Here is a 26,543-nt window from a genome sequence, read left to right on the forward strand (position 1 = left end):
TACTTTGGCCATAAATGGGCGTACCGATGCTGCCGGGGAGTCCAATTCACATATCTTATGGATGGAGATGCTGGAGTAATTCATCAAAAAAAAGATTTTCTTCCGGTTACGTGGACTTGTGACATGTTCAGGGTTTTCTCATGCTAATTAAATGGTTCATTGTATCATCGGATCACGACTAAGAAGAGACCCATAATGGGAAAACTCCCAGTAATTATATATTGAAGTTTATACATGAAGAGGGGAAGTAGCCCATATTTAGAGTGCACTTAGCTACTGGTCATTGGAAATTGAGTTATTGGGCAATCATGCCATTACTGAGAAAATTGCTATAAATAATATATAAATTACTAAGGGTAATTAGCAAACTATAACATCACATTTAAGTACACAGGCTATTTGAAAAACACACCTGGAGCACCATTTAGTAATAAATTGAACCACTTTATGAGTTTTTCAACACATTCAAACTATGCAAAATTGCAATTTTACATATTCAATTATTCTATATGATCTTTATTAATAGAGTGATCTCAGTCTTGATAAAGTCGCTTGTTGCTCAAATGTAATCCAGATACCTCTATATATTAATTTTTTTTTTCATCAAAAGATATTTTCCAACTCTTTTAATTAAGATAAATGCGCGACAGATACGGCAAACAGAGAAAATGGCTAATTGAATTGGAGGAGAAACCAGAAAAATATAATACCCGTTCAATAAGCTTCGATAATTCTCCTTATTCTTGGCTCAATGATGGAGAAGACAATAAGACAAATTTGATTGAAGTTTATGATTTCCTTGCTCAACCTTCATGACATGATTGTATGAAAATTGCATTTATTCTTCTCTTCAGGCGAAGATGCAATAAATCTCGATGATCTCTTCTGCATTTTTGTAGACTCTTTATCTCGCATGTGAGCCAGATCATTGGAAACGATAAGGCTTTTACCAACAAGAATTGCGAGAGATTATCGAAATTGATTCATAAATAAAACAGCCGAAAGGTTGAAAATCTAGATTGACCTTCGAGTCCGCCATACAAGAACCTTCAGAGGTAAAATTCACTTCTTTACTTTACGATACGCCCCAGGCCATTCATTTAACACTGTGTGCTAATCTAGATGCTTTTGGAGTACTTAGAAAGATTTGCTGTATATCCAAAAAGTTCAATTTATTTTGCATAATCAGTGGAAAGTATTATTAATTTATTTGGTTTATTGTTGCTATAATATTTCATATCAAGAACCATATGAATCAACTCACACTGCGTCCTTGCAAGAGATCTATATTTGCTCACTTAGGTAAATATATTAAAGTTTGAGATTAGTTTGTTTTAGTTTATGGAATCTGTGATTTATTCACTCAAAAGCAGAATTTTAAAACTTATTTAAAACTACATTGTTTTTTTTTTTTTAATTTGGCACCATTAAAGGTAGGGGAAGGTTTTGAAGCTTCGTATTAAAAAAGGAGTCCAAGATTTAAGATTTTTTACTGAATGCCCCACACACCGAATCAATTATAACACTCTATCAAAAAAATCTCTAACTTATTGTGTTCATAATTCTGCCTCACAAAATTCCTGGAACTCCTTGGATTTTCCTCTACAGGAAAATGAAAATGTAGCGGCATTTTTTGCGAAGGTGCCCTGGTTGACTCAGCTTCGTACCACTTTTTCCCACTTCTGTAGGCCTCATTTTCCCCGAAAACATTACACCAGGAACATTAAAACAAGTAAAATTTAATGAGAAATACTCAAAATACATATAAGTGACAATTAAAGAATCACATCTACCATAAGCAATCTAATTTCATCACTGCAAAAATCATAAATTAGTAATCACACCTATTGTAATCCTTCTTTTTCTCTAACGTCTCGAATCTGTCTTACAGAACATTTTTTGAACATTAGTGATTCTTAGAATTACCAGTAATTAATTTAAAGTAAAATGTGAAAAATTCCGCTTGAAAACGATGCAAATTGGATGAACAATGCTCAAAACGCACCGCAGGGGCAATGAAAGAATCACATGTACCATGAGCAGTCTTAGGCTTAATGTTTGATTTGACAAAAGTAAAGCAAAAATCATCTGATGAAGTCTCACTTTGATGGGGAAGTACGTGTTTTCCTTCGAGATTTTAGTGAAAATTGTTTAATATCCTAATTTTCTTATAAATTTATTCAGTGGAATCTCTGATGAGTCAAATATACCGAGAAGAGTGCACAGTCTGACCCAAAACAGTAAGGAATTTTCAAATTCGGTGCTTAGTAATTTTGACAGATGTTTTTACGAAGCTGCAAAATTCAATTTTCCTGAGCTGCAAAGGTGGTAATTTTTATGAATTTTCCTCCATCCACAAAAACGATCCGCTTCAAGCAAAAGATTTTCACGGTAAATATTAGCCCTAATAAATACTCTATAACTTGGAATAGTTGCTTTTTCAAAAAGTCACTTGCAGAGTTCAAAAATGCATAAAATATTGCACATCAATATTACGATTGTAGGCCCATTTTATTTTTATTTTTGCTTCTTAAACTCAGGAAAAAGGCCTATGCTTCAAAGTTTGTCAGGAAATGTGAGATGTAGGACTAGCTTTTAGATTATATGTCCATGGATGAAATTCATTTAGTAACTTGGAAAAAAATCAACTTTTACGAAGCTGCAACATTACGAAGGTGCAAAACCTTCCCCTACATCAAAATCGGTTCAAACTTTCTAAAACAAAAAAAAAATCAAAATTAGAAAAATTGTAAATGGGATGTACATTTTACTATGCAACTATTTTGGAGGGGTCTTAATTTTTAATTTAATTTAATTTATTTCAAAAATACACAACAAATAGGGTACAACCCTCTTGCAATCGCGTGACAAGAACAAAGAATTTAATTAGGAAAAGAAAAAAATAAACAAACAAGTAAATAAATATACAATAAGAAAAATTACAAAAAAAGAGAAAAATGGTGAAAAGTTAAACTAATTAGCTAAGCCCAGATTGGAAATGTTTTTAAATTTTCCGTAGAGAGCTACGTACTTCACGGGAAAGAGAGTTATAGAGAGCAACTCCTTTTACAAAAAGAGTGCGGTAAAAAAGATCTTGCTCTGCCCTAGGCACTAAATATCCCTGAACTCTAATCAAACCCCCCCTCGTCAAGAGGGAAGACAGGTAACCAGGTGATCCAGTTGTCACCAGGTGATGCAGAATGAGATAACTGAATCAAAATTGAAAAATTTACTAAGATCAAATTAAAATATTGACATATTTATTTTCAAACTAATGTTAAAGCTATTACTTTGTCCATTTGGAAATTTTGGAAAAACAATTAATTAAAAAATTAAATATTTCGGAATGGCCATTTTGATTTTAGATTATTGTTGTTTTAGGAATGACTCAAGTTATTATATTGCTATGTATTTTTTCATTTCAATGTCTTAATTGTTTTGAATTTATGAAATATGTTTTATAATTTTATTTTAACTTTATTTTAATTTTATTAATTTTAGTAAATTCAAAAACAATTAAATCCTGAAAATCGAAAAAATACCGATCCGAGAATATTGTAAAAAATATCAAAAATTCATCTAATATTATAGTGTTTTTCAAAAAAATATACCTAAAAACTGAAAAAAATCGATATAATTAAAAATAAATTTATAAAAATAGAAAATTTATAAAAAGAATACATATCTAAAAATGAGTTTGTCAGTTGGTATCAGTTTTGGAATTTTAGTCATTTTCTAAACTGAGTATTCTTGAAGAATGTAGACTTGAGGTCCGTTACTGTTGTTTGACTAAACTGCACCATCACAATAGCTGTGATTATGAAAGAATCCCAGCTAAAAGTCACATACAAAGTGTTTTTAAAAATATTATTTTAAGAGAAATCTTCAGCAATGCACGCTTTTCCCTATCTTTTGTGGTTTACAATCGAATTTTTCACTCTAAAACCTCTTCCTCGCCATATAATGAATCTTTCATAGTAAGCATCCAGCCACCAGAGTATTCACGTTTTATTTTCTTGTATCAGATTAACTAGATCCCAAGAATGTGTTTTTCTCATAGCAGAAGTACTTTGGCGAAATTTCAAAATTTCCGGCTGAGAAAAAGTGAATATATCGGAGTTGATGGATTCTTTCATTGCTTGGTATTGTTGCACTAAAGAAATCCATGAGAAGAAAATGAGATAAATTGCTGAGATAGTTGGGCAGAAAATTCCAGCATTTGATGGTGAAATTCTTACCTCAAAAATAGCAACTTACCTCAATTCATCCAGCGTAAATAGTATTAGGTCATCAATGTATTGACTTGTGGAGTGATCTTATAAATAATTCCAATGTCCTCCTCAACAGCTTTAAATCCACAATTCACCTCGGAAATATGTTTGGACTTCCGAAAGAGCACCGTAATCTGGCGTCTCCGGAATGATTCCTCATTCCATCCGCTTAAGTTCATTGATTTTGACCTCAAACTTTAAGATGTAGGTGAGTCATGATCAAATGGCTGGGAGAAAATCATGTGAGGATGTCTCTTTGGATCACCCAAAGACCCTCTGGCTTGGATGTGCATGTCTGGTAAATATCTTGAACATCGTCACAATCCATAACCCAGACAATACCAGCATTACCCAGTAAAGTTCATTTTCATGTAATTTATCTTTCGGTTTAATTAGGTCTCCACATTTCTCTATACATCCTCTCATTTCTGATATTTCATGTATATTTCTTCTTATGCAATTGAGGTAGATTTATATCGTGGCAATTAAATGAAGACAGAGATCTCTGAAATCAGATAATTCACTATTTACACCTAATATATTGAGTTGTTTGGAGAATTTTAATAAAATTGACATTTCCATTGAGTTATGTTCTCTCACAATACACAAATCAATATTTTAACAGAGCTGAATTTATATTTTGTAGTTTTGTGTATAGTCATACAGACAAAGGGATTTCAGTTGCGAGATTTATTTATATTGAACAAAAATTCGAAAAACAATATCCAATATCAATAGGAAAAAGATATCCTTTATTGTGTAATTTTACTAAAAGCCCTAATCAAAAACGTCAATTAAAGCTAAAACTCCTTTGCATAATCAAAGAATTCATTGGCCATAAGGAGTACCAAATTGGCCTCAAATGGTTCCCCACGTCTGTAACTACTGAATAAAATACCAAATATGTTGATGAGTCCCATATAGCGAGATTTAAAGGACATCCATTACACTATGCAACACGATTTTTAGCACACGGATCTCACATAGTACGTTTGGTAGAGTCGAGCCTCTTGATCAAGAATCTGTTCTTGGTTTTGCTCCTATGTATACGTCAAAATTTTCTTTAATTCATTTTATTTGTTTTTGCTGTTTTGTCTCATATTATAAATTATTCCTTCGGTTCTAGTGTACAGAACTTAATTATATGATTTTTCAAAAGTTGCTTTCTTAGGCAATTTTTGAGAAATTTTTAGTTTTAATTTTTAGTTAGGTTTTTTTTTAGTTAGGCGACTTCCGCTATTCTAAAATTAAAAATATACTTTATTTTTAAAATTTCATTCTGAAAGAAGAATCAATTGTAATAATTTTATTCTATCCGGAAAGAATTAAAGCTATACTATCGCACATGTTAAGACGTTATTACGTGGGTTAAAAAGACTGAAAAAGAGAATATTTTCTCCACTTTTTTTAATAAAATAAATTTTTATTATAATTTAATTTCTTAAGTGTAAATAAATATACTCTGAGAAATCTGGTCCACCGTAAAGTATGTTTTTTGCAGAAAAGGTCTCCGAAAATTATAACGGCGGATTTTTTTTTAATTTTAAAAGAAAATTTCTGATAATATAGTTTAGATATTGTACCATTATATGCTTAACGGCGTTATCACACTTGCACATTAAAATTTTAATGTGATTCACATTAATTGTCGCTTGTGAGCGTCCAAATATGTTATTTGTGTCTTTGAGTCACTTAATATTTGGAGTTTTTCTATTTATTGATAAAGAAGTGGACTTGGCCTGCAAAAATAAGTATAAATTTACCTAAACCATAAATATTTTTCACATTAAAAAATTAAAGAGAAAATCCCATTAATTTTTCGCATTAATGCTATAAATCAATTTATATCAAATTTTGCGGCCCAAGTCTACCTTTTTATCAACAAATAGAACAAATTTCGAATATAAAATGATTCAAACACGCAAATTACACATTTGAACTGCCACCAGCGACAATTAATGTGAATCATATTAAAATTTTAATGTGCAAGTGTGATAACACAGTAAGACCTCAAATTAAATATTTTTTTACTATGTTGAAAATATATATCAAGAAAATATGCTGTTTTTTCTTTAGTCAGCGTGATCCACAAACCCCTTAAAACGGAGAAATGGATGTACGTACCTAGTCAATTTTGAAAATAAATTATTAAATTTCGAAAAATAAAGTATTGGTTTCTTACATATAGCCAAATTTCAAAAGGAAGAAAAAATAATCTATAAGGTCTGAGGCATCTTTTTTTTAGTTATAATTTGGATCTTATATTATTTTTATAACAATAAACTATTTTTACAAATAACTAACAAATTATTTTTATAAATAAAAATTAATCATCATGAATCTACTGAGTTCTCAAAATTTCTATTACTTTTAATTTCCCCATGAAATGTTTACAATTTCTTTAGTAAATCTTTCATTTGCAATTTTAAAATATTGTATTAGTTAGGTTTTTAAGCAATTACTTTCAAATTGCCCTTTTTCTTATTTTGTTAGATATTTTTTTTGGAATAATGTGGTATTAGTAGTACTTTTATGAAAGAAACCTCGCGAAACTTACTATTTATGTTAGAGGTTTAGGTAATGTTACAAATTTACCTAAATCCAAATGTTTTGAAGATTTTCTTGATAGTGTTCTAGTCTAATCGTTCTTATACGATTATATGAAATGAGAAAGAGTTTTATAAATAAAATGTACCTTATAAATTATACATTTTTCAATCATTTTCAATAAGTTTACTATTTTTGATAAAATTAAGAATATAAATATTAATTTCAACAAAGAAAAAAATAATTCGGGAATTCAATAATGTGTTTGAAAGTTGAAAATGCTAAAACCCAGTCCTAAATGTACCACATTACCCTACTTGAAAATGAATATGAAATTAAATCCGAAAAAATTGATGCTATTTTAACATATGCGATATCATTATTAATATATGTTTTATCTTAAAAGCAGGGGCCTCTCGACATTCATTTATCCATACGTTTTTGCATAGATGTACTAAAGGTAAAGACTAATAGCAAGTTTTTTCCTACAGGAAATTGACTTATCAGTCTGATATATTTCGAAATCGTGCAATAACAGTTATCTAAAAATATGCATTTCATAATGTTCGCCGAAATAATACAAAAAATACAAACAAATTTATTTAAGTCGCGGTGCAATATCTGCAAAATTTTTACAAGGAAAAATAAAAAATAGCTTCATTTTTTATTATGCTTGATGGACCCCTGTTAAAACTTTTTTATGGTTTTTTCAACTTTTCGTTTTAAAATACCCATATTTTAATCTCAATTTTTCATACTCAAAATTGTTTTTATTTTTCAAATTAATTAGTAATATTGATAGCTTTTAAGCCGTTTTGAGTTGTAAAAACAAAAGATCTGTAGCACTTACGTGAGAAGTGGTAATCAGGCAGAGAATTGTTCGGAAATGACCTCATGACTGAGGGTAAGAGCCGAAGAGTCAGATAGTGACTTGGAAAACGTGCCCAACTTTAATGACTTTGGGCAATTTTGCGGATTCTCCACAGTTAGTAAAATGCAAGGTAGATTAAGCTCCAAGATAGAAATTAGTCACTCTGCTCTTAATTCTTGCCAGTCGACCCTTTTCTTTATTTATTTCTATTTTCCTGAAAAACAACCAACGATGAGACTTATTGCATCATGGCACTCAGACTGCGATCAAGTCGATCGTCTGTGCGACTGTGGCTGGAAAGTTGTCGGCCCCAAATCCAACATACTCGAACACGAAACATTCACCTGGAGAGTTGAGGCTGAAGCTGAGTATAGTGTTGCGATTAGTTTCGCGTTGGCGGGCAACACAGGCGGATGTGTTTTAAAAGTAAATTCTTGTAAGTGAGCGAACTTAGCGAAATCGGTCAGTCGCTGAGACTTTTCTTACTTTTTGATATTTATGCACCGTGATCGTATTTGGACAGGCAAAAAGAGATCACCGAGACCCATTTTTCTTTCCAAACCAACTAATTGAGTTTCTTGTGCGATGTTCAGGTTTAAGCCAGAAAAAAAGAATTATGGAAAAGAAGATTAAGTGACTCCTATAGTGTTATTTTAAAAGTGTTACAAGAGCATGAATTGATTTTTTTTCTTACTTCTTCAAGACTCATCAAGTGATGCCCACTCTTCCTTCACCTGGGCTATTGTTGGACTAATGAGTGAAAATACAGGCATGTTTTATATTTGTGATTTATCTCACAATTGCAATCCCGTTAGAACTTTGTGATAAAAAAAAGAAACTTTTTTAAAGACTCAATTGACGCAAAAGACGATCGAGATTTGTGGCTGATCTCAGTATAGAGAAACCAGTTATAAGACATAAAGAACAATCTCCTGCACAATATCTTGCAAAATCCAGGTATGGTGAAAAGACTTTTTTATTCAGTCTAAAATTGGGAGATTTTGGAGAAAAGCTATAAAAGAAAACATAGTGAAGTAATGGGCAAGTGGAGAAAGAAAAGACGAGTATCTACTAGAGGGAAATTTAATTGTACTGTTGCTACTTAATCATCTCAAATGAATCCATGCATTTCTGAGTAATTACATTTACAACTTGAGTCTTATGCATTGCTACACTCGCTGAGGAATAGGCAAAGTATCATCTTCATTTTCATTTGAAAAGATTTCAGAAAGACATAAAAAAAACGTTACAGTTACAGGCTTAAGCATGCTATAAGCGGTATAACTGAATGCCACTCGGATAGCGCGTGCGGATTTAATTTCAATCCGATAGGTAAATTGTTATAATCAGCAGAATTGGTGAATATATGATATCGCATATATAGATTGGAATTTTTTATTGATTGCTTTAAAATAAATTGCGAAATTAAAAAAATTAAATTTACGGTAAAAGACACTGAAATTGAATCAAAGAGAAGAACAATAAAAGATAAATATCTACTAGCCCTAGTTCCAAATATTTCAGGGGCACAGATTTTTTTTAAATTTTCTCAATCTTTCTTTTCTAAGAAAAATAAATTTTCAGACATACGAATTACCAGCGCAAATCTATATTTTATAATATTATAATTTATTACAATGAAGAATAGGGTGAGAAGGGGCAGTTTTAATCATGGAAATCTTTAGAAAATGTGTGTATTTTTTTTTTTCAGAATACATAAACAATAATCGTTCAAGAACGATAGAACATAACTTATACCAGATCATTTTATTAAATAAATCGCCTGATTTTTCAGACATTAATAAATTTCGAAAAATATGTCGGGTTTCAGACTCCAGGTTTAACCGCATTCCCTAATACAATCTTCAGACCTAAGCTTAAGCTATATGGCTTAATTTCACTAATTTCTCATCCAGCCAAATTTTTGAGGAAATTGTGGCATAGTATTGGATATTAAAGGTAAATGATTTATTACATATTGAAAAATCAATAGAAATAGTTTTTTTTTTTTAATTTGGAATTTCGATACTTTCGGAAACTGGGCTAAACCTCCAACCTGAAATCCGAGTGATATGATATTCAGACCTTATTTAACTTATTTAATTTATTTAAGTGGTTTAACTTATTTAATAGGCAACATTTTTTTTAATCCTTGTCTTTGGATTGCAAATCAAGGGCAAATGATTCATTATATTTTGGAAAATGACTTATATTGCTTGTTATACTGATCTCGAGTCTTTTGGGTATTAGACCAAACCTCCAGTATGCCACTTATATAACAGTAGTTACGGGCTGTAAACTTAGTTCAATTCTCGAAAGTTTTCAAATTCTAAATAACCGAAAATTTTAAGGATTGTTTTTTAACATAATGAACCATTGGCCCTTAATATCCAATCGTAAACCATTTTTCCAAAAATTTTACCAACGACAACAGGGCATATAGCCATATGGCAAAACCTTAGGTTCAAATACTGTTTAAGGTTTTGAACTTCTAATTTTTCTGCCTTATAAATACTAAAATGTATAAAGACAACTTATTTTTTACCTAAAGTTTCATTAATTTAATTAAGATGTAATGTAACCTTTCAATCTAGAAGGATTTTTCTTTAATATCTTGACATACAACATTTAGAAAGATTGATTTTCATTTTAATAACAATTAACTTATCCTATAATCAGTTAGCAAAGTTCTTAAAAATTTTAAGTTAAAATTAAATTATATCGCCCAAAATTAAAAAAAAACTTAATTCAAGGACTAAAGTTAATTAGCCCTGTACCTAATAACTGTTATACTGCTGTAGACTGTATTATATATTGTGACAGTTTAAAATTCTTGTGTTTCAATAGATTTACGACATAAAAAAATTATTTTATTCAATACAAACAAGGCTTTGAATTTAGAATTGTAATTTAATACAAAGACAAATGTAAAAAAGCCAAAGGTCAATATCGTGTTTTACTGTCCCTTATACTCAGTTTACTGACCGAAAATTATCTAGCAAATGTAAAGGATTTTATGAGTTTAAAGTCATTTATAATATGTTATTGTAATTATAACGCAATGTAATAGTCAACTATTGGAAGTCACTTTAAAAGTGTTTAAAATGGTTATACTTCCCTATTGATCAGGATAATAATTACAATCAGAAGTTTTCATAAAACAAGAAAAACAGATTATTAAATCGATATTCCCCATACTAGAATTTTAACTGTTATAAATGAATTTTAATAATTGATAGAAGTATGCCAGATATTAAGTGTAGATCTGAGTATTATAGGACTAGGTAAACACATAAAGTCTCTGAATTAGCCTTCTATCAATTTAGAACTGTAACATTGAATTAGAACATCGTTTGTAAGATAAGGTATGAAGTATAACAGTTGGAAGTAATTCAATGAATAGTTACAAAACTAAGAAAATTAATTCAAATGATTAGGAATCATAATATTAATTTGAAATTGGGGTTATTATACTACTGTTATAATTTAAACGTTCAGTTCTATATATACGTACAGACAGTATATAGAATATAAACCACTTTCTCAACCTTCATTATTTCATTTAAAAAGAAATTAAAAGGAAAATACTCAGTTTTAAACTTTTTAAATCATTTATGACTAAAATAATTAGAATACTGCAGTCATGTCCATTTAAATAATTCTACTGAATTGAAAATATTATAATTTAATTAACATTTACCGCTCATAAAATCACAACATACATTTTTTCCGCCATAAGTTTTTGTAGTCTTGGATTTCTGACCAGACAGGGTGGATCCCATTGCTAAATCTCTTTCCGGCAAACAAAGTAATTTCGGCCAACTCAAAGAACTCTTCATGAGCAGTACACATAAACCGTATTATTTTTTGTGACACAAAATTGTAAATATTTAATATGCTTTTGTCTGAATCGTGGCATGGAATGGAAGATGTTTCCATGCTTCTGAACTTGATGCATGAAATATTGCACAAGAATGTCTTCAATTGCACAATTTTTCCCATAATCAACAGTTAATCAAATTGATGTTGAGAACTTCCAGAAGCTGTTTATTAATTTTTTTTTTCGAGAGAGAAATTTCTTACAATTTACCGCTAACTTTTGTCTATATTTCGCAACATCACGAATGATTCATTGGAAGCATGCACGTTAACCAAATTTTCCAATTTCTTATCAGGTATGCTCACACACAAAAGAACAATTTACTATTCAAATAGCACCTTGACATTAATTTGCAATTGTAGAGACGAATTTAGTCAATTTTAGCACAATTTCCCTAATCGTTTTGGCTATTTTCTTTGTGAATTCAAAGAAGACAGCTCTTTGTGCACATTGATGCCTCGTGAAACAATAATAAATTATATTATAAATTGTTTATAATGATGAGTACAAAATGGATTGTTCTCCCGGTAAAAATTGTCTTACAAAGCAAACAGGCAGTTGATTTCCATAAAAATGTGGAAAATCTTTTAGTCAGTGACACAAATTACTCTTTTATTAAATCATAAATCTTCATTGCACGAAGTTGATTTTCCAAAAGTGAAAATCATTCTACATAATATTTATTGAATCTCTATCAAATTTCTCAAATAAATTATCCATGTGATCTGTTTCCTTATTCGTTAGCAAAAATACTTTGGTATTCCACATTGATAATAAATATTCAAATGTTGACATACTTCTCTTGAAAAATGATTGCAATTGCAATATTTATAAATAAAAGCATGCATTTCTGTATCAATGAATTAAAAACATATTATATGGTATTATTTTATAAATAATTATTTAAGATGAAATAGCAAAAAAAACCACCATGAAAATAATAGTTTTAATGTTGCTGCATTTTGCTTATTGAGGTCATGAATTATCATAATGGTGAGTTTTGAGACACTTTACCTTTGCACAATCTTGTGCAATAAATTACAGAAATGGTTCGAAAGATAGTGAAAATATGAAAATCAGAGGTAAATAAATATATTTTATTTCCCCGCATAATTAACTGATCAACCATAAATTTCCATTGTCTACTTTAAAGAATCATTTACCAATACATTTCCTTTGGCAATATTTTTGTATAGGGGAGAGTGGGGGAATTTCAATCAAACCTTCATTCAAAAACTAAAATTCTTTTTATGAGTTATGACAATACCAAAAGAATGTAGAAAGGGATTGAGGACCAATAGAAAAAAACTAACTCTTGAGATTTTCTATTTATGGAGGGGTCACCAAAGATATCTGTCGATATCTGTTACCAATTGGTCTCTAGCTCTGTTACAGATAGATGGAAAACAGACCACATGTAATGTATTTTTTCTCGAGGATAAGGACACTTAATTGAACACTCATTTGAATGTATTTGGAATTGCCTAACGATAATGAAATGCTAAACAATTTCCATTCAGCTAGAAACATATGTTTTTTCAGCTAAATTCTAGTATGGTGAAAGAAACACCTATTGACACTTTAAGAATTCGTGTCGGGACTTATTAATACCCTACTCTGTACCATTTGCAATACGAAATTCGAACACTTATCATTATCGAAAAACGCAGATTAATGAAAAAACGTTATATTATACTTAGATTTTATTAAATGCATTAAATAAATTTAAACATTTTGACAAGAGTGTCAATAGGGGTTCCCTGTCGAAGAGGTATTCCTTCGACCCTAACATTAAAACGACACTCGCGAGGCATATTTTGTTACCACTTTTTGTTCGAAAAGTGCTGACCGGTCAGCTGATTAACTCAGCAAAAATATGCTGAAAACGCTGCTTTTTTCAGCTAAACATTGCTCGCTGGGTGAATTCAATTTATGTATAAATAAAACTTTAATCAATGTGAATGTTGCAGAAATTACAATTTCTAATCAGAGTACCTCTAACGAGGGTTCTCCAGTTCCATGTGAAGGCTGGGGAGACCTATGATGACTTCAATAGTATTGATTGTCACATTCTTTCAAGGATGTCACAGTAAATCCAATGAAACGTGAAAAGCTATATAGATTTATCGACACTATCGATTCGTTAGTAACGAAAAATTATCCACCTCGAAATTTCTTTTGTTGGAAATTAAAGGATTATCTCTTACTTTCCCTGAATTCTAACATCAATTAAGTTTTTTATATTGAGAAACATAATACAAACACAAAACATTTTATAGGGGAGACTGGGGTAAAAAGTCACAAGTCGAAAATTTCATAATTCAATATCTTCCAAGATAAAAGAGATAGCGGCTTCAAATTTTTTCCTTAGATAGCTTCCATGAACCTTTTTCAATGTCGTAAGTTTCTTAGAATTCGAACAGGGGATTTAGAAAATAAAAAATATTGAAATTTTTAGGCCTGTTTTTGAAATATTTTTATTCCAAGAGATATCAATTTTTACCTACTTAATTTCCAAAATTGATGCACTGGCGAATATTTCCTAAATGATTTGGATTCCCTGAGTACGAATCCACTATCCGTTTTAGCTTTTTCCAAATATTCTTCTCTCCAGAAATCTTTTTCTTAAAAATGACCACTTGGGGTAAAAAGTATCAAAAGGTATGGGGCAGAAAGTAACAAAAACCGAAGCAATTCCTGATGTCTTACGGCGAAAAGAAACGTCATTCATTGCCATGTGTCGCCGCTTGTTGTTTATTTTGCATGGGTCAAACAATTTGCAGTTTTATTGAAATAATACTCATGAATCACAGAACTGTGATTCGTTACCTCATTCCCCTTAGCCCATCAACCATCGATGTTCTCTGAATTACTCCCCGATTGAGAAGTTTTGCCTGGTTCTCCACTTGATCATCGTGCTCATTTTTTTGCGAGACACAGAAGCAATTGAACACCCCGGATACCCCATGGAACCTAAAAAGATTGCGATGACACGTTGAGAATCTGCATTCCTCCGTTTATAGGCATCAACTATATTATATAGCACTACTGAATGGACACACATAGTTAAATTGAGTGGCATATACTATGAAAAAACTCTATTTTGCACTAGCACTTCTTCCTTTAATTTGTTTTTATTTTGTACTTAAGTGACGTTTACTCGGCAACTCTTCGGCAGATTTCGTCAAATGCATCTCGCCCAATTCGCCATTTTCGCCTTTTCAGAATGGTTAAATAGAATTTTCTTGCCAAAAAAAGCCTTTGGAAAATAACTTTAAAAATGCTTTTCTCGTTTAAATAGGAAAAACTCTGTTGCACAAAGGTATAGAGAAATAAACATCCTATGAAAATATGTCATCTAGGCATTTTTTAATGTTATGGGAGCCCGTAATAAAGGGTATCAAAATGTGATAATTTTACCCCATGCCTGATACTATTTGCCCCAGCATTTTTGAGAATGGTCACAACATCACCTTTTAGAAATCGGCTCAATAAACGTATTTCCTTACAAAATAGAGGAAAAATTACTTCCACAAAGTTGTAGAGCGGTAAATTTCCTATAAAACTGTGCTAATTAAAAATTTCTGAAGCGCTCGAGTAGCTTGTAAAAAAATAAAATATCCGTTTTGTGACTTTTTACCCCAGTCTCCCCTATTCTTCTCTCCGAAATTGCCCAACTCTGCCCTAAATGCTCACAGTATATTTGCTCACCTTTTTATCCACCTTCCGGGCACACAAAAAAAAATTGTGGGAGACCAATTTATTCGAATTGTATGAAAAATTTGTCATCAAGATATACCCAACATCTGCACACATGATCTCAAAGACGTCAAAATAAGTGTCTTACGAAAAATCTTTCACCGTGTTTGGAGTGCTAACCTTGGTCAGAGAAACATTTTTATGAAATCCCCAACTGAGAGTCCGAAGTGGCAATAAAAAGAAAATGAATTAGGAAAAATTGTTGGTCGGTAAATTTGAGTGTGGGGAACAAATCACCCATTGTTGGAGTGATAATGCAAATTTATTTGCTTATCTCTTTATGGAATAAATCTACCCATAAATATTATTTATTTCTATTGACACTCACATTCTGTGGATTTTATTGAGAATGTGCTGACCACGATATATTCTTCGCGCCATTCATACATTTTTTTCACATCATGTGATTCATGATGTCTGGTTGATCTTTTTCTTAGTCTACCTGCTAAATGATTCAAAAAGAAAGTAGTTGTCGAAATTACCATAGATATTTAAATTATTTTAAAAGTATTTTGGTTTATGCTAAATTTCTTTACGGAACTTCTTTTTAAGGTAAAAATTTTTTTTTAATTTTATAAAGAAATATAACTTCTTATAATCTAAATGTAAACATAAAAATTAACAAATAAGTAAACAAACCGTCTGAAGACGAGTAAAGGAAAAATTATACACTATAAATTACTTAAGGCCAAAGTTTTCTGTAAATCAAAGCCTCATTTATGTTTTTCGGCATTAACTTTAGTGTAAAGATTTAAATAAAATTTCTTTACTATGAGAATTTTTAAAAATTTATTTACCATTTAAATGTTCTTGAGGGGAGAGCCGGTATATTTGAGTTTTTTTTTTTTATCTTTTGACTTTAAGGCAATAACTCAGAAAATTATCTTGAAATTGTGTATAGCGCTTAGTATACTCATACAGTAGACGACTCTCTCTCAATCGGGAATATGGGGCAAAATGTCATCCGGTTTAGCGATAGAATTGAGCGTCAAAGCCTTTGTAAATTCCACAAAAAGCGCTCAATTATAAAGAATCACGATAAAATAGGAAGAACTACAGCGAATTTGATCGAATTAGCTTAATAATTAAACGTGAAAATTGTCAACAAAATTTGTCGCCCGATTGAGAAAGAGCCGATTGAGCGAAAGTCTACTGTAAATACAGACATTATTAATATAACTGGATTAGCGTTTTTACTACATTTACTTAAATAATCAAAAAATAATCCACAGCGCATCAAACTACCCGCGTCTCAAATATGTAGGCTCTCCCCTATTATAATTCTGCATAGGGCCCAAATAGACACAGGCTAATCCTCGAGAGTTAGGTAAAGGAAATTTATGCAAAGGATCTATAAATTGATGATCTTAAGCCCTACGTATATGACAGTTTGCGATATATAAGGGAGCATCTAAACGGGGGGATTTTATTTCGAAACTCCCATTTTGACACAAAAATCACCCACTGAGCTTTAGACCGGTGCATTTGTGCCTATCTTTCGGCGCTTAAAATCTCCCTCTTCAAAAGCTCAATTTGTTTATATTCGAATATTTTGACAATTCAAGCGATTTTAATTTTTTTTTGTATTTCAAGAGATGTTTTTCTCGTGAACTATTTTCAAATTTATTAAGAGTCGAAAAACAGGCAAAAGAGGGACACGATATTGATCACTCTTCTGAATGCATCGTTTAATCTTCATTAATGGTCGAATTGTCAAAGTTTATTTATAGGAAAATAAAAAACGTACGATATTTTCTTAATTTAGCAAAAATATTAGCATAAATCTTTCTGCATAAAATCTTGTTTCTTGAAAAAAACACGAAATTTTTCCCTTCTGTTTTTCCGTATAAGAATCACGTGATTTCTTATCCGAATTTCGGAGTAATTCGTATAGCAACATATCAGTTTTCATTTTTCTTAAATCGTTAAGCGAAAAATAATTTGAATTTTCGGACATAGGTGATATTATTCTCAAATTAATGTGCTATACGCTTCTTTAGCATGGACACTTGTAGAACTGGAAGGAAAGCCAAGACATTTCTGATTGCAAGGATCCATTTTTAAATTACTTACTGTTACAATTTCGTTATTAAATATTAAGCTTATCCACAGATCGTTCTAACATATGCATTAAATAGAATTAATAGAAGCAAATAAAAGAATAATAAAATATTGCGGGAGGAAACCCAACATACTTATAGTTTAGCCGAGACAAAAACTTCACACCAAGCGCCTGGAAAGTTGGCCTTTTTATATGGAGCTATTTGAAGCCAATTCCTAAATTGATCTCGGACTCAGCTCACAGTGCTCCAAGGAAAAAAAATATTTAAACAAAAATTTAATATATTTATCCCTCCATACGGAAAGGTATCTTATAATACGGAAAAACTTCTCACTTTTTAAATATTTAGCATAACGATCACGAGTGCAGAAAAAATCCCATACGCATTTGTATGTGAAAATAAGAAATTGGCTTCAACTTTGAAGGCCACTCGCCGGGGACTAGCTTCACACATACCAGTCATTACGTCTTATTTCTTTAATTTTCTCTTAAATTTTTCATAGTTTATTTCTAGAAATATTTTATAGTATGAGAAATAGATAATTTTAAAATTACTAATTCTCATAAATTAAAAATTATCTTTCTTCACGGTAATTCTTACAAAATATTGTTTGAGATATTTGTTGGAATTATAGCAAAATGCGCAAATTTGAAAAAATAGTATGGCTTTTATGTACTAAATGAAAATGAAATAGCAATAAAATTTGGGTTAATGTTCCTCACTATAATAGAATTTCGATTAAAGGTGTGAAATCTATAAATCATGCCAAATATGACTGAAAATGAGAGTAAATCAGGTCCAATTAACTCTTTAGCAGATAATTGAATTAAAAATTTCCCCAAAAGGTGTTAATAACATTGTAAGTCGTGTGCGGTCATTAAACGTTAACGAAATACGAATTACGCAAAAGCACGCAATAAAATCATTAGATGAAGACATTTCTCCAAAAAAAAAAATCTCACAGAGTGCAATTTGTAAAATATCAGTGGCGCATTATTCAATCTTTTACGAGGTCTAATTGAGGATTTATCACATTTTGCTTTTAAAGATTTCACAATGCTGTTGAATTACTTAAATACCTCAGTTCCGCATACAATTAGTCAAATCAAATATTCAACGATACAATGGGTGATTCTTTGGGATTTGTTTACTCTCCTCAAGAATAGAACTCAAAAAAAAAAAAAAAACCCGAAGAAGCTAAAGACTTGTGGTAGCATAAATTTTATTGTTGTCAATTTTGTGAATCGAATTGTGTATTTTTTTCTTTGGGCGATTGAGTTGCAAAATGTTGTAATGATAAATGTAAAAGGCTCTCTTCGCGCGCTTGAGATTCTTGTCTTTGTCCAAATAGGGAGATTTCGAGGTCGTATTGCAGAAAAAAAGAGTTTCACAAAAATATATTTATCTGACTTGGAATGTGGAATATGAATAGGTAATAAGCAACAAAAATCCATTCCTTCAGCGTCTTTGAACAGATTTTTTGGTACGAGTCTCGAAGGAGAGATAATTATCTTCTTGTCAGAAAGATATTTTCATGTAGGAGCTATTCAATAAAAATTAACTCAATTATTGATATCTTATTTATTGCGATAATTCCTATGCCAACAGAAAAATTCTTCAGTCAGCAAAATTATGCTGGCGAAAAACTGGCTCGTGCAAAATTTCAATCAATAAATTTTGATTTCAGTCGCCACACGAATATCTTATGGACTCCGGAGAGAAAGTTCTTTTGAATTTTGCTGGAGAGACTCGTGAAAAAATTAAATAAAATATTCGTGGGCAGTCGTCATTATATCCCACCTCTTTTATAGAGACATTGCAGACGATTCATGCGATAGACTTAACATTCCTGGTACAACATATGTAATTTACTTTTCGCACCAAAACTCTTCATACATCAAATGCAATTCTCTAAGAAAATTGCTCGTCAAATGCACTTTTTTCTGAAAGGTTTTTTTTCTTTCCAGTTTGATTCCACGCTTGATTTTTTTTTCTGCCCTAACTTTTCACATTGGGAATTTTATGCATTCGAGTATTAAGAGAGAAATTCAATTCATTTCGGCACAAAAGCTATATTGCTTTCATGTGAGAATAGGCTGGAGTGCAGGAGAAAGACCTTATGCATTTCCTGTGAAAGTGAAGGAGTATGTCTAAAAGCAATATAAATTCATGTTATTTTGCAAAATGAAGCAAAAAAAAAATGACAGAAATTTATTAGCATTGTTTTGTTGAGCTATTAAAAACAAATCCGATTCACACACACACGTGAAAAAGTGAAATATTTCACTTTGTAAATAATTTTTCTTTATAAAGCATTATTAAAATTACTTTTCTGCGACTCTATTTAAAATTTCTTTTGTGCTTCGGTGAGAAAATATATTGGCAAGACAGTGACTATCCGCATGGAAGCTTTTTTATATATTCAAAATTTAGCAGCGTGCTCTAGCCTAGATGTCTTTTAGATAAATTTTAGGATTAGTCCTTTCAGAACGAGACGCAATGTGACAAAAAAAAATGAAACATCAGTTTCCTTTTCACCTTTAAAATAAAAATCAATTATGCAAGATGTAGGGGGAAGTAAGACACCTTTGACCAGCTTGACCTTTGGGTAACTTTGAAATTAGGCTTTTTTCTTCAATTTTTTGAATGTTACTAGACCTTTTATCATGATATAATTTAGCTCTTCAAACCAATTGCGAAGCTAAATTACCTAATGATAAGGCTCAATTCAATTTAAAAATAGGAAATAAATACCGAATTCCAAAGCTGCCCCAAAATATAGGTGCTCTACTAGGTATAGTACATTAATATTTAAGAATCTCAGAAAATCCCTTATTTAAGGTAAAGTACCCTTTATTCGACCGGTTCCTCTATTCGACCGGTAGATTTATTTATTCAATTTAATTATATTTGCTATAATATTTTGTGTATGATCTAACATTAATAGGTCAATTATTCTTTAAATAATACGAATCAGTGACAAATTCATAGAAATTGATGAAATTCACCATCAAATATTCAAAAATTGACCCACCGGTCGAATAGAGGAACCCGGTCGAGTAAGGGTACTTTACCTTATATACTAATAAAAGTAATTAAACTATTTATTGGGTTTAAATTTGAGAAATTGAAGTTTTTTTTTTCATTTTATATCTTTGACAATACATTTTTCAATTATTTCACCACAATTACCCACACTTAATTAAATATTTAAGTCTGATTGCCTTAAAACATTTAAAGTGTAAGCTAACAAAAGAAAGCGAAGGGACCACAAAGTAAGTTTTTTTTTTTTTCAAAAAAAGATCTCCAAAAATCAGGTAACAACGGTTGAATTTTTTATTGAAAATTTCAAAGAAGTATAGTTTGCATGTCCCGTCTGATACAGTGTAAGGGGCCAGCGCTCAGGCTTTAAATAACATCCAACATTAGGCATTATTCAAGGCCTTAACCCTTTAAAGACGAGAGGGTCAAAAATCGGGGGTCTGAAAAAATCACTTTTTCTCACTTTTTAGATCAAAACACTATTTTAGATGACCGTAGGAAAAATGTCATTTTTGGATCACCGGTGATCCGATCGTCCTTAAGGTATTGACGCTAAGATTAGAACGATAGGACTTAATTCAAGACTCGATTTTTCGACGAAGTTTAATGGCATGAAATGGAATGAAATTGTCTCTTACACCTCTTTTTCTAAGTTCTAATGCTCGCCGCTACGAGCGCAAAACAGTGTCCTTCACGTATAACCCTTTAAGGACGAGTGGGACACCGATGTCCTAAAAACAAAATCAATTTTTTAACTAACTTATTTTTAACTCTAAATAGTCAGAAAAACTCTTTCCATTTTTAGGACACCGGTGTCCTGCTCGTCCTTAAAATAGTAAGGGATATTTTCTAAGGGAGCTTCTTAAAAAGTACAGAGTAAAATACAAGGGTTAATTTAGGATTTAATTTGAACTTTTCTGGTCAGACGAGATTGTGCTTTTATATGCTTAAGAGCTTGAAATAAATATATTTTTATTATATTAAAAAATATAAAAAAAATATTCTGTTTTTAGTCTTCATGAAGCACGTAAGGCCCTTAATGCATTTTTTATAGTGTCCAAAAATTATCCTAAAATTGACGGAGTATTTTTGCTTAAATTATCAACTTTTATAGTTCATAAACGTAAAAAAAGTGAAAAAATACAGATTTAAAAAAGGATCACCAATAGTCGAATTACTCTTAACCCTTTAAGGACGAGAAGATCAAAAATTGGGTATCTAAAAAAATCAGTTTTTCTAACTTTTTAGACCGCAACATAGCTTTAGAAGGCTATAGGAAAAATTTCATTTTTGGGTCACCGGTGATCCAATGGTCCTTAAAGGGTTAAAGACCCTAGAAAACATTCACAATTGCATTTCTTAACGTTCAGTTGAATAAAATTTATTGATTTATAAAATAAAGTGTTATAAAGGATTGCCATTCTGTAAAATCACTTTCTTTTTTTTTTTCAATCAGTGATAGTTTAAAATATAGGGACATTTCAAAACTGTGATATCACAAAATCAATTAAAATAAATAAACATATCTTTTGAAATTTTCATAATTTATAAAAGAATTGCTTGTAATTACAAAAATATAAATTTTGAAACTAATATTACAAAATTTGTGTTTTTTAAAATTTTGTTTTATTAAATAAACAACAACAATAATTAAATAAACACAAATTTAAAGAAACTCTTTAGTCATTGGGTTAAGATACAATTTGCTATTGCAATTTCTGATTACTGAAAGTCATTAGACCAAAGTTATTTGGGACATTTTGTCTATAACACACTGTATAACACCTTAAGTGAAAGATCCAATTAGCAATTCTAATGCAATATTATAGGTGTAGAAAAAAAAATACAGAGAAGTAACACAAAATATCACGCTATTCATTCACTAGCTCTTCACAAAAAGATGGTATTCTTTGTACAACAGATTTGAGGTACATTCATAAAAATTATAGTGAAGCAGTTAAAAATGAAAAATGTTTATACATTATAGATGATAAAGTTGATGTACCGTGGCATTCACCGTGGGCCTTCTCATACTGGCATTTGTGTGTAGCAACAACACTGTAATAACTTTAATTGCAGTAAAGGACATTTCTCAATATTTATTCTATATCATCCCACTCTTTTTGGTGTTTTGTTCCAAGAATATTGGGGATTATAATCTGGTTGATGGACACATAAGGTCAAGTATGAACAGTAGAGTCAAAGCCTCTGTAGCACTTGAAGTTCCAACAACAAAATTGTCTTTTTCCTTTGTTTTTGTCTCGCAAGACCCCAAGTGCTACCAAAATAGAGAGAGGAGAACAAAGTGTCTGTGCTTTGGAGCAGAAATAATTAAATTCCGCTTGTTGAGGCGTTTCATCTTCAATCCGCTGGATTCGTGGTTTGAAAAAGTCTTTCACGGGGAAACAACAGATGTTCTAATAAATTATCCGTCAACAGGGAATTTCTTGCTGGAATCTTACGTAAATGGAAGTGCCTTCGTATTTTTTTTGTCATCGACACAGAAGAATTAACATTCAATTTCACACACAATATTATGCCTCATTTGTACCAGCACGATCTTCCCTCGATATGTTGTGTAAAATCTATTTCCAGTATGAAAAAAAAATCAGTGAGAGTTTCTCGTTAGAAAAACTTACAAAGTAACTATGTATATTTTTGGAGAGAAACAAACAAGATTTTAGTAGAAAATGCAACTCCTAATGTGGTATAATTAGTTTATTGACTCACAAGTTTTTATGCTTTGAGAAAATTCGACAGATTTTACAAATTTTCCCATTAAAACTCTAAAAATGCAATATCCAATAATAATCTTTCATCATAAGTTGGTTTATGTGGCCCACGTATTGTTTATTTAAAACATTGCAATACCTCTAAATCACTGACGATAAATATTACATACACTACTACTACAAAAAAAAAAGAATTTTGTTGCGTAAATAAATAAAAATAGTAAATGGAATTAATTCAAAAAGATTTTTAAATGTTGCTAAATGCAAAACGAGTTTTATTGAATTCTCAGCATTTGTGTGATAATATGCAAAAAGTATATTAAAATTTTCTACACCGGAAAGACCAAGCGCCTGGAAAGTTGGCCTTTTTATATGGAGCTATTTGAAGCCAATTCCTAAATTGATCTCGGACTCAACTCACAGTGCTCCGAGAAAAATATTCATTTAAACAAAAAATTAGTATATTTATCCCTTCATACGAAAAGGTATCTTATAATATGGAAAAACTCCTCACTTTTTAAATATTTAGCATAACGGTAGCAAGTGCAAAAAAAATCCCATATAAATTTAAATCGAAGTATGAGAAAGTGGCTTCAAATTTCAGGCAACTTGCCAGGGGGTTGGGAAAGACATTCTGAACATAAACACTAAAAACTTCAATTCTTTGCATCAAAATAGTATTTAAATTAGTTTTTATAAAGGGGAGAATGGAGATCCTTTATAAAATAAAACATTATTATTAAATATCGAAAATGTAGAAGAAGGTTCTCTTTTAATGAGCCCAAACAGAAGTAGATTTTGATTCTCCAATAGTGTCTTGGATAAAAGGTAAATGGAACTCTATTTGCACAAAAAGTCGTTGAAGTTCGAAGAATTCAAATTAAATTTCGAATTTTCATACTACATTTTCGAACAAGGTGGGAAAAATTTATCAAATATCACACTAGAAAGCTGGCAAAACCAGTTACTCAGTGATTATGGAGTGATTAAATACTGGGACAAGAAAAGTAAACTTCGAAATTCGAACAGGATGTAACTTCGTCCACCTTGCGAAAGTATTAAGAAGTAAGTAAGTCTCTTTTTTGAATCTTCAAATAAATTTTCGATTTTTTCTAGATCTACTTCTGTAGGGGAAACTGGGGCACTACCAAACACGGGGTACCACGAAACACTGCGATTTTTTAATCGGATATTGAATATCAGAGGATTAGACCGATAGGAATTTATAGGCACTATAGGGATGCTTGTCCACTGAAGGAATGGTCGAGATAGTCCAAGTAGTTTATAAATAAAAATTACTGTTTGGTGGTACCCCGTGTTTGGTGCTGCCCCAGTTTCCCCTATGAAAGAATGAGTATCTGTATCCCAATATTAAATTTGAAATGCACAAAATTTCAATTGAAATTTTGACAATGAAACAATGAACGTGACCTAAAATTTTGGTCAGAACTTAATAAGGAAATCCAGCATTATCCAAATGGAAAATCTGGAATTCTAATATTTTTTATGGCATTAAAAAGGCTCCCTTCCGTTTCTACTTCAATCTCCTTTTACCATATAATGTTATTGTCACTGATATAAAATATTTTATGATAATTTATTTCTTCAATTTCTCAGAAATACCTTGATTTTGTTTTCAAGAACTTCAAAGTGTAATAGTCTTGAGATAATAGGTGCTAAACTAAATACTGCACCGAATTGTAAATAGTAATTGACACGAATATAAGTTTGTTTGGAAGTCGGTTTAAACTGAAGCTTCACCACCATGAGACTTATTTACTTTTACCTCACTTTTACCTTCGCGAAAAAAAGAGTAGAAAACATGCTCAGGGTGTTTTAAAATATAGTACTAAGAAAATAATAAATAGAAAATAGAAAAAAAAATGATGATACTCGTCTAGTTTCATTCACTTTATTAATGTTTGCTTCCTGTTGGCAATAAACATTTTACCTCGGCTATTACATGATAACTCTATGGATAATTCTTTAACGAATTTTTATGATTAAATGTGGAGTAAATAATAATGTTAATTGAATTCGTGTTTTACAGTTAAATAATAATGGAGGTAGCCATCGGTAACGCGACCCCACCTTTCCAGCGCGAAGTACGCGAATGGCAGCGAGTGGATCCAAATACGGGAGCCTTGCTTACGGGTCGACTGGAGGCTGACCGATGGATAAGGGATCACATGAACACTTATGGAAAAGTAAGAAATCAACTTTTGTGGTGGTGCACAAAACTGCATTGCTTCACGTATATACTATAATGGCTTTAAATCACAGAAAATGCACGGCGGGTGAAAGATTTCCAATAAAAATGTTAGATAAGAATTCTTTCCAATTTCCCAAGTATAATCCTATAAAATTTCCGAAAGCGTAAACATTACGAATTCATCACATCTCTCTTGCTATTATCTCTGATCTATATAATCAGCAACTCTTTAGTAAGATTAGATGAAATGTGAGATGCAACATCAATTTTCACTTCAACACCCTTCAAATACATGATTTCTGCAAATATAAGTTATTCACGATGAAATTCGCAAAGTCGTCTTGCTTTGATCTACCTGACACTTGTTTTCAAATGCCATAAGTGATCATCACGATAGAAATCACAGAAAATAGTAAAATCTGAAGAAATCAATTAGTGTTGCGAATGCAAGAAGCGCGGTTACGCATGAATTCACTGCCCTCAAAATCATTTTGCACACTATGCATTCGCAGATGAAAAAACTGTAACGGATTTGACAAATTAACTACTCCATTGGCCAAGAAACTTTAGTAAGCAAAAAAAAATCTGGCAAAAAAATCAGTGGGAATCGGGAAGATTCTGTACACATTTATAGTCAATAGGAGAATTAGCATTTTACATAATAATCTTCTCAAGACTCCATTCTTCATTCACTTTTAGCTGTAATTTGTCAATCCTTCACAACCACAGCTATTGTAATGGTGCCGCTTTGGTCAACCATCTTCAATATAGCTTATATTCAGACGGTATTTTCTCATTTATATCCCTGATTCTTAATAGATGGTATAATTTTCTCTTCTTAATACAACCGGAGATGTTATAAGTCTTCATGACATTCTTTAGAATCTTATTAACCTTGAATATCTCACTTGTGTCAATATTTTTTCTATTTATTTATTAAAGTGTTTACGTTGGTCTAGAAGACTCAAAAACAAACATAACTGTAACGCTCACAGTTCACTCGAGTGCCGATCTGTCAATGTTTTTCAAAAATGGCGCCGATTTGCCGATTTCTGGCTAAATTGTGCTGACGGGGCAATCATCTCCCAGATGGGTACCTAAATAAAAAAAATACGCCGACCTGTCGATTTTTTAGAAAATAGTGCCGATCGGTCGATTCTTAGCTC

The 26,543-nt window shown here is 31.2% G+C and overlaps 1 protein-coding gene across 6 annotated transcripts in view; it reads left to right on the forward strand.

The window, feature by feature from the left end:
- LOC129805922 (uncharacterized) overlaps positions 1–26,543 on the forward strand; it is an 86,587-nt gene that overhangs the window by 20,718 nt on the left and 39,326 nt on the right. For 2 of the 6 annotated variants that reach the window (XM_055854173.1, XM_055854176.1), the window contains exons 1-2: positions 8,059–8,646; positions 25,216–25,372. In XM_055854173.1, coding sequence (XP_055710148.1) covers positions 25,226–25,372 — 147 coding nt within the window. In that variant the 5' untranslated portion in view covers positions 8,059–8,646; positions 25,216–25,225. Of the gene's footprint in view, positions 1–8,010; positions 8,647–25,215; positions 25,373–26,543 lie in introns of those variants that run through there. The other 4 variants (XM_055854178.1, XM_055854172.1, XM_055854177.1 and 1 more) reach the window with 4 other exon arrangements.

The sequence above is a fragment of the Phlebotomus papatasi genome, chromosome 3, assembly GCF_024763615.1.
Source record: "Phlebotomus papatasi isolate M1 chromosome 3, Ppap_2.1, whole genome shotgun sequence".
Taxonomy (NCBI): domain Eukaryota; kingdom Metazoa; phylum Arthropoda; class Insecta; order Diptera; family Psychodidae; genus Phlebotomus; species Phlebotomus papatasi.